The sequence below is a fragment of the Colobus angolensis genome, unplaced genomic scaffold (genome assembly GCF_000951035.1).
Source record: "Colobus angolensis palliatus isolate OR3802 unplaced genomic scaffold, Cang.pa_1.0 Scaffold337, whole genome shotgun sequence".
Classification (NCBI taxonomy): domain Eukaryota; kingdom Metazoa; phylum Chordata; class Mammalia; order Primates; family Cercopithecidae; genus Colobus; species Colobus angolensis.
This window is the reverse complement of record NW_012116677.1, coordinates 277,662-287,783: the sequence shown is the minus strand read 5'-3', so window position 1 is coordinate 287,783 and position 10,122 is coordinate 277,662. Positions and strand designations below refer to the sequence as shown.

The window sequence follows — 10,122 nt, the reverse complement described above, 5'->3', positions numbered from 1 at the left end:
CAGTCTCCTAAGTAGCTGGGATTTACAGGCGTGCACCACCATGCCTGGCTAATTTTTGTATTTTTAGTAGAGACAGGGTTTCACCATGTTGGCCGGGCTGGTCTCAAACTCCTGACCTCAAGTGATCAACTTTGGCCTCCCAAAGTGCTGGGATTACAGGTGTGAGCTATGGCGCCTGGCTAGTATTGTTTTCAGTAGTTTTTAATTTCATTAGCAATGAAAACTAGACATAGTAATATGGATCTCATCTTGGACTGTAGTTCCCATAATTCCCACGTGTCTTGGGTGGGACCCAGTGGGAGGTAATTGAATCATGGGCACAGCTCCCCCATGCTCTTCTCATGATTGTGAGTTCTCACAAGATTGGATGGTTTTTTAAGCATCTGGCATTTCATTTCCCCTGCTGGCACTCATTCTCTCTCCTGCTGCCCAGTGAAGAGGTGCCTTCCATCATGACTGTAAGTTTCCTGAGGACTCCTCAGCAAATTTAAATCTCTTTCCTTTATAAATTACCCAATCTTGGGTATTTCTTCAGAGCTGTATGAGAATGGACTAATATAGTAAACTGATATCTCAAAGAATGGGGCACTACTATAAGGATACCTGAAAATGTGGAAGTGACTTTGAAACAGGCTAAAGGCAGAGGTTAGAGCTGTTTGGAGGGGTCAGAAGAAGACAGGAAAATGTGGGAAAGTTTGGCTGGGCACGGTGGCTCATGCCTGTAATCCCAGCACTTTGGGAGGCCGAGGCAGGTGAATCACCTGAGGTCGGAAGTTCAGGACCAGCCTGACCAACATGGAGAAACCTTGTCTCTACGAAAAAATACAAAATTAACTGGGCGTGGTGGCACATGCCTGTAATCCCAGCTACTGGGGAGGCTGAGGCAGGAGAATCACTTGAACCTGGGAGGCGGAGGTTGCAGTGAGCCAAGATCATGCCATTGCACTCCAGCCTGGGCAACAAGAACAAAACTCCATCTCAAAAAAAAAAAAAATGTGGGAAAGTTTGGAACTTTAACTAGAGACTTGTTGAATAGCTTTGACCAAAATGCTGACAGTGATATGGACAATGAAGGTCAGGCTGAGGTGGTCTCAGATGGAGATGAGGAACTTGTTGGGAACTGGAATAAATAATACTATGCTTCAGAAAAGAGACTGGCAGCATTTTGCCCCTGCCCTAGCGATCTGTGAAACTTTTAATTTGAGAAAGATGATTGAGGGTATCTGGCAGAAGAAATTTCTAAGCAGCAAAGCGTTCAAGAGGAAGGATCATAAAAGTTTGGAAAATTTACAGCCTGATGATGCAATAGAAAAGAAAATACAATTTTCTAGGGTGAAATTCAAGCCTGCTGCAGAAATTTGCATAAGTAGCAGGAACTGAACTCCAGGGTATGTCAGAGACCTTGGCAGCAGCCCCTCCTATCACAGACCTGGAGGCCTAGGAGGAAAAAATGGTTTTTTGGGCTGGGCTCAGGGCCTCCCTGCTGTGTGCAGCCTAGGGACTTGATGCCCTGCATGCCAGCTGCTCCTGGAATGGCTAAAAAAAGCCAAGGTGCAGCTTAGGCCATAGCTTCAGAGAGCGCAGGCCCCAAGCTTTAGCAGCTTCCACATAGTGCTGAGCCTGTGGATGCACAGAAATCAAGAATTGGGGTTTGGGAACCTCTGTCTAGATTTCAGAGGATGTATGGAAACTGCTGGATGTCCAAGCCAAAGTTTGCTGCAGAGGTGGAGCCCTCATAGAGAGCCTCTACTAGGGCAATGTGGAAGAGAAATGTGGGGTCAGACCCAAAACACAGAGTCCCCACTGGGGCACTGCCTAGTGAAGCTGTGAGAAGAGGGCCACCATCCTCTAGACCCCAGAAAGGTAGATCCACTGACAGCTTGCACTGTTTACCTGGAGAAGCCACAGTCAGTCAGTTCCAGCCAGTGAAAGCAGCAGGAAGGGGGCGCTGTACCATACAAAGCCACAGGGGCAGAATTGCTCAAGGCCATGGGAGCCCACCTCTTACATCAGTATGACCTAGATGTGAGATGTGGAGTCAAAGGTGATCATTGTGGAGCATTAAGATTTAATGACTGCCCTATTGGATTTTGGACTTGCATGGCCTGTAGCCCCTTTGTTTTGGCCAATTTCTGCCATTTGGAATGGGAATATTTATGCAGTGCCTGTATTCCCATTATATTTAGGAAATAACTAACTTGCTTTTGATTTTACAGGCTCATAGGCAGAAGGGACTTGCCTTGTCTCAGATGAGACTTTGGATTTGGACTTTTGAGTTAATGCTGGAATGCATTAAGACTTTGGGGGACTGTTGGGAAGGCATGATTGTGTTTTGAAATGTGAGGACATGAGATTTAGGAGGGCCCAGGGGCAGAATGATATGGTTTGACTGTGTCCCCACCCGAATTTCATCTTGAATTATCATTCCCATAATCCCCACATGTTATGGGAGGGGCCTGGTGGGAGGTAACTGAATCGTGGGGACGGTTTCCCCATGCTGTTCTCGTGATTGTTTCTCATAAGAGCTGATGGTTTTTTAAGTGTGTGGCATTTCCCCTGCTGGCACGCATTCTCTCTCCTGCCACTTCATGAAGAGGTGCCTTCCACTGTGATTGTAAGTTTCCTGACATCTCCCCAGCCATGCAGAACTGTGAGTCAATTAAACTTCTTTCCTTTATAAATTACCCAGTCTCGGGTATTTCTTCATAGCAGTGCAAGAATGGATTAATACAATGATATTCATGTATTTAAGGTTTGTACTACCCACTTATAGAAGAAATCTATCAAAGTTTGATCAGTTCTAATTTTTTCCCTTGGTCCCTGGTTCTGTGACAACTTTTATATTTGGAGACTTCTTTGTGACATGCAGACCCATAGCAAGCATTCCTGTGGTGGTTTTAATTGCACAAAGCAATCAGACATCCTAGAAAAGTTGTCATTGTTAGAAGCAAGGAAGGGAACCAATAGAAACAATAAAAGATTTCAGTGATGTGTACCTGGATAGCTGATTTCGAAGTTTTTCCTGATTTAGAACTGTGACAAATCTTAATATGAGAAAATACTTCCAAAGTTGTTAGAACTTTATGTTTTGAAAAGTGTCTGTCATCAAACTTTTGTTTAATTTCATTTTGTGCATGATACCTTGTTAAAATTATTCTTGCTAAGAGCATCAGTGACTTCTTTTTGTTAAATGATGTAGTGGCACTTTTCTGTCCATATATTATTTCCCCTTTCTGCCACACTTAATGCTTTGACTTCTGAAAATTCACTCTTCCCTGGCTTCAGGATATCTCACTTTTATGGTTTTCACTCTGCCTCTCTAGCTGCTCCTTTTTGGTTTTTACGTTTTTTCCTTCAGTAATTCCTTTTGTGAGTGTTGAATCCTCAGGATCCTGACTTCAGCACTTACTCTTCTTACTCTACCCACTTAGCCTAAGCCAATCTCACTGCTTTTATTGTTCATCATTTATGTGATGGCAACCCTCAATCCTACATCTCTGGCCCAGATCTCTCTCCTAATTCTAGATCTTATATTGACTATAAGTCACCCTGTTGTGCACCAAATACTAGGTCGTATTCATTCTGTTTTCTTTGTACCCATTAGCTATTCCCACCTCCCCCCCAACCACCTAGTACCCTTCCTAGCCTCTGGCAACCACCCTTCTACTCTATCTCCATGAGCTTAATTGTTTTGATTCTTACATCCCACATATCAATGAGAACATCTGAATATTTTTCTTAACATTTACCTATTTCCATTCCCTGTGTTTAACCAATTATAAATTTTTATATTTTCTTCTTCCTTACTGTATATCAAAATAATCTCCTATTTATCTTTCGCTATCACTACCTGTTTTTAAAATTTTCCTTTGTATTTTAGATTCAGGTGGTACATGCGCAAGTTTTTTACTAGGGTATATTGTGTGATGCTGAGGTTTGGGCTTTTAGTGATTGCATCATGAATATAGTGAACATAGTACTTAAAAGGATGTTTTTCAGCCCTTGTCCCCTTCCTTCCCTCCCACATTTTGGATTCTCCAGTCTGTTGTTCCCATCTATGCCTGCGTGTACCCAAGAGTTAGCTTCCACTTATAAGTGAGAACATGCAGTGTTTGGTTTTGCTTTTCTGTGCTCATTTGCTTAGGATAATGGTCTCCAGCTACATTCATGTTGCTGCAAAGGATATGATTTTGTTCTTTTTAATGACTGCATTGTACTCCACAGTGTATATGTACCACATTTTCTTTATCCAATCCACCATTAATGGGCACCTAGGTTGATTACATGTCTTTGCTGTTAAGAATCGTCCTGCAGTGAACATGCAAGTGTATGTATATTTTTAGCATTTTCCTTTCAGTATATACTCAATAGTGGAATTGCTGGGTTGAATAATAGTTCCATTTGCAGTTCTTTGAGAAATCTCCAAACTGCTTTCCACAGTGGCTGAACTAATTTACATTCCCACCAACAGTGTTTAAGCATTCCCTTTTCTGCATAGCCTCAACAACTTCTGTAATTATTTGACTTTTTAATGTTTGTTGGCCGCTTGTATGTCTTCTTTTGTGAAGTGTCTCTTCATGTTCTTTGCCCACTTTTTAATGAAGTTATTTATTTTTTCTTGTCAATTTAAGTTTCTTGTGGATTCTGGATATTAGTCCTGTGTTGGATGCATAGTTTGTAAGTGTTTTCTCCCAGTTCGTAGGTTGTCTGTTTACTCTGTTAGTTTCTTTTGCTGTGCAAAAGCTCTTTAGTTTAATTAGGTCTTAATTGTTGATTTTTATTTGTGTTACAATTGCTTTTGAGGACTTAGTCATAAAGCCTTTGCCAAGGCCGGTGTCCAGAAGAGTGTTTCCTAGGTTTTCTCCTGGGATTTTTATAGTTTTAGGTCTTGCATTTAAGTCTTTAATCCATCTTAAGTTAATTTTTGTATATGGTGGTAGGTAGTGGTCCAGTTTCAGTCTTCCGCATATGATTAGCCAGTTTTCCTAGAACCATCTATTGAATAGGGAATCCTTTCCCCATTGCTTATTTTCATTGACTTTGTTGAATATCAGTTGGTTTTAGGTATGCTCCTTTATTTCTGGGTTTTCTATTCCGTTCTATTGGCCGATGTGTCTATTTTTGTATCAATACCATTCTGTTTTGGTTACTGTAGCTGTGTAGTATAGTTTGAAGTAAGATAATGTGATGCCTCCAGCTTTGTTCTTTTTGCTTAGGATTGCTTTGGCCATTTGGGCCCGTTTTTGGTTTTCTATGAATTTGAGAATAGTTTTTTCTAATTTTGTAAAAAATAACATTGGTAATTTGATAGGAATAGCATTGAATCTTTAGATTGTTTTGGACAGTATGGACATCTTAACAATGTTGATTCTTCTAATCCACGAGCATGGAATGTTCTTCCATTTGTGTTTTCCATATTTCTTTCAGCAGTGTTTTGTGATGCTCCTTGTAGAGATCTTTTACCTCCTTGGTTTGATGTATTCCTGTGTGTTTTATTTTTTGTGTGTGTGGTTATTGTAAATAGGATTGAACTCTTGATTTGGCTGTCAGCTTGAGGGTTGAAGAGCTGTTCCAGCTCTTGAGGATAATGCTTTGGTGCATAGAAATGCTACTGATTTTCACACATTGATTTTGTATCCTGTAACTTTACTGAATTCATTTATCAAATATAAGAGTTTTGGCCAGACGCGGTGGCTCATGCCTGTAATCCCAGCACTTTGGGAGGCCAAGGTGGGCAGATCACAAGGTCAGGAGTTCGAGACTAGCCTGGCCAACATGGCGAAACCCCATCTTTACTAAAAATACAAAAATTAGCTGGGCATGGTGGCGGGCACCTGTAATCCCAGCTCCTCAGGAGGCTGAGGCAGGAGATTTGCTTAAACCCAGGAGACAGAGGTTGCAGTAAGCTGAGATCGTGCCGTTGCACTCCAGCCTGGGCAACAAGAGCAAGATTCCGTCTCAAAAAAAAAAAAAAAAAAAAAAAGAGTTTTATGGTGGAGTCTTTAGATTTTTCTAGGTAGAAGATCATATTATCAGCAAGCAGGGATAATTTTACTTCCTCTTTTCAAATTTGGATGCCTTGTATTTCTTTCTCTTGCCTGATTGCTCTGGGCTAGGATTTCTAGTACTATGTCGAATAGGAGTGGGCATCCTTGTCTTGTTGCAGCTCTTAAAGGTAATACTTCCAACATTTGCCCATTAGGTATGATGTTGGCTGTGGGTTTGTCATAGATGGCCCTTATTATTTGAGGTATGTTCCTTTAATGCCTAGTTTGTTGAGGGTTTTTTATCATGAATAGATGTTAGATTTTATTGAAAGCTTTTTCTGCATCTATTGAGATAATCATATAGTCTTTGTTTTAAATTCTATATATGTGGTGAATCACATTTATTGACTTGACTGTGTTGAACCAACTTTGCATCCCAGGAATAAAGCTCACTTGATTGTGGTGAATTAACTTTTTGATGTGCTCCTGGATTCACCTGGCTAGTTTGTTGAGGATTTTTGCATCTGTGTTCATGAGGGATATTGTCCTGTAGTTTTCTTTGTTGTTGTGGTTGTGGTGATAGTGGTGTCTTTGCCAGATTTTGGTGTCAGGATGATACTGGTTTCATAGAATGAGTTAGGGAGGAATCTCTTTTCTTCAATTTTTTGGAATAGTTTCAGTAGGATTGGTACTAGCTCTTCTTTGTATGTCTGACCACCTAATCTTCAGTCGTTTAATTTATAAACTTATTTTAGTGAATGGCTATATTTTCCAAACTGTGTTCCACAGAACACTAGTTTCATAAGATGTTAAATAACATAAGTATTTTGTGGTCAAATAAGTTTGGAGACTATGGCATACTACCATTCCCATCTTGGCAATTCATGATGAACATGAAGTATTAAGAAATCCTGTAGTAATGCAACCTGTTTGTTTAACCCAGCATTCCAGTACTCCCCAATTATTTGTGGAAAGTCTGTAAGTAGCTTGTTTCCATGCATAGTTTGGAACATACTCTTATAGAATATCAGATAAGAACCAAACTTATTTTTCTCCCAAGCAGTCAGTTTTCCTATCAACATTTGTTAAAGATCTCTTCCTTCCCTGCTTGTTTCTGGGACTTCCTATTTTTAGTATATGTGCTGCCGAAGCGAGCACTTCTTTAATCATATATTAAATTCTTAAATGTCCTGGGATCTAGTCTGGAGCTGATGGCTTTATTTATTTCTTTATTTTTTTGAGACAGAGACTTCTGCCAGTATTTTTGAGGGAGGCTTATTTGAATGCAGAATAATCACTCATGACGGTCAAATGTAAGCACTCCAGCACTAAAATTGAGGCCAAGTGAGTTATCAGTCATAGAGTCCTACTGAAGAAATTTTGAGTGGGAAGTCACACTTGCAGGGGTATTCAGAATTTGTCAGTGCTTGGCCACATCATTAGCAGCTTAAAAAAGCAAGAGCAGCATTCTCCCTACCCTTCTTTTCCAATTGATAAAAGTGACAGTAGTTAGCATCCTGAGGTTAGTCATGGCATAATTTTGAGTCAGATCCTTCTGAAAACTTGTCTATACTTCCTTTCCTTCATAATACTCTGGCTTCATGAGGCCATTTAGTAAAATTAAACTTGAACTACTAGAAATTACAGACTTAATCCCATTTCATCCTGAGTTGTAATTTTTTATTCATCCATCTCTGCTGGCCTGGAGCTAACAGTAAGCAGATAAGTTTCTGTTTGCAATTGTGAGGCCAGTGCATTTTTTTTGCTCAGAATATCACAGTGGTTAGCCCACATGGACTCCAAGATCCCATACTTTAGCTACTTAGAGGATGTTCAGCTCCCTTTCTATTCTGTGATCCTGTGATGCAGTATATGTGGAAGTGTGCCAGTTTTCCTAGGGAAGGAAAAAAAAATAAGCAGCAAACACAAACATTTTTTAAATATATAAAAGCACATATGGATGGAAAAACTCCAAGATATTAATAGTAGCTATAGACACATGGCAGCATGTTGCTGGATGTTCTCTCTTCCAGATAGCTTTGCACCCTGTGCTGGGCCCTGGAGAACGATCCATGAAGACTGTATCCTTGGGTTTGCTCCCCTGCCATATGCTTTCTGGTTAGGTTCACCCAGTGGAGACAGGGAGGAGGGTGGAGTTGGGGTATCTATTTCTCTGGCCCCATACTTACAAAATTGTCTTGGGCTGGCCGAATCCCTCAACTGACAGTCAAAGCTTGTCTTAGCATACTCAGGATGCTATAAGAAATTATCATAGACTGGGTAGTTTATAAGCAATGGAAATTTATTTCTAACAGTTCTGAGGGTGGAAGTCTGAGATCAGGGTGCCAGCACTGTCAGGTACTGGTGAGGACCCTCTTCCAGATTGCAGACTGCCATCTTCTCATTGTATCCTTACATGGGGAAAGAGGGCTCCCTGGGGTGCCTTTTATCAGGGCACTGACACCATCAGCAGGCCATCAGAGCATAACACAGCTCCTCTCCAGGAGGGCTTCTCTTTCCTTTTGGGTTCTGGTAACTACTACTTCCCCTAGCCTGTTGAGGCCTGGGGTTGTTGAGAGCCCCACTGTTTCTAGCCCCAGGATACTTCCTTATTCCTGTTGATTTATTTTCCACCTTTCTACAGATACTAATGATCATTGTCCAAATAGCTCACAGTCAATAGTAGGATCTAGGTGCTCAATTAAAGAAATGTTGGTTGCTGTTAGTTATCCCTTGGCTAAGCAGGTGTGTACTCACATATTGTTTTTCTCTTAGATCCAAGAGTTGAAGATTGGCTCCTCATGTCCTCGCCTCTGCCGCAAACCATCCTTCTAGGATTCTATGTCTATTTTGTCACTTCTCTGGGACCAAAGCTCATGGAAAATCGCAAGCCCTTTGAACTCAAGAAAGTGATGATAACGTATAATTTTTTAATAGTACTCTTTTCTGTGTATATGTGTTATGAGGCAAGTGTCTTCAGTATTCCTAATGGGAGAATTCTGCCTGAGTTTTTCTGTCTATGTGTCATTATGTTTTCTGTTATAAGGGTAACCTTTGCAATTTAAGGAATTAAGAAACTGATCTCACTAGAGCAGGTATTTGCCAAAATAGTGTTAGGTATAGACCACATAATAACCTCATTTGAGGATCTCGGTATAATCTATCTCACAGATAATGAGAAAAATTAACATCTAGTCCATGGATTTGTACATAATTGCCTTAATGGATGATTGAATTAATCCATAAATTTTAGTTTTGAGGAAACTCATAACTTAAAGTAACATAGCTGGTAAGTGGAGGGCTGATATTTGAACCCAGGTCTGTCTGACATCAGAGTTCACTATGTCATCATCATGGTAGGAACATTTGGTTTCTGGATACTCTGATGAACTATAGGATGGTAGACTGTTTTGATTGGTTTAGCTGGGCTTTGTGGGGACAGAGAGCATAGACTCATATAAAGCAGTAGGTGAGGGAGCCTGTTCCTTAATTTTTTTTCCCATTAACTCATTAATTCATTACTGTTCCTTAATTATTAATAAGAGAGATGGGGCTCTTCCAGGACCCTAAAACAGATTCATGAATTCTCTCTCTTCCCCTGTGCTATTAACATGCCTCAGCCACCCCCGTGTATGTTCTTTTCTGAGATTCCTTCCTTCTTTTCCAACTCTGGCTGGCTTCATCATCCTTTTTTATTAACTTCCTCTATAGCATACCTCATGCTTAGTCATAAATAGGGCTCATGAGGGCCCAATATGGCCCCACTGACCTCTCCTGACACCATAGTTTCTCCACATGCATTCTTCTGACCTGACTCTTGCTATAGATCCATCATATTGATCACTTTAAATCTACTCTGGCTGGCCAGGTGTGGTGGCCTACACCTGTAATCCCAACACTTTGGTAGGCTGAAGTAAGAGGACTGCTTGAGCCCAGGAGTTTGAGACCAGCCTGGACAACATAGGGAGACTTCGTGTCTACAAAAAATACAAAAAAGACTAGCCCATCATGGCGGTACATGCCTGTGGTCCCAGCTACTTGGGAGGCTGAGGTGAGAGGATCACTTGAGCCTGGGAGATCGAGGCTGCAATGAGCTGTGATCATGTCTAGTGATGGAGCAAGACCCTGTCTCAAA

At 40.9% G+C, this 10,122-nt stretch overlaps 1 protein-coding gene across 3 annotated transcripts in view; it reads left to right on the top strand.

Annotated features, from left to right (window-relative positions):
• ELOVL7 (ELOVL fatty acid elongase 7) overlaps positions 1 to 10,122 on the top strand; it is a 97,953-nt gene that overhangs the window by 70,558 nt on the left and 17,273 nt on the right. For 2 of the 3 annotated variants that reach the window (XM_011952196.1, XM_011952197.1), the window contains exon 5: positions 8,763 to 8,953. In XM_011952196.1, the coding sequence (XP_011807586.1) occupies positions 8,763 to 8,953 (191 nt within the window). The remainder of the gene's footprint in view (positions 1 to 8,762; positions 8,954 to 10,122) is intronic. The other variant, XM_011952198.1, reaches the window with a different exon arrangement.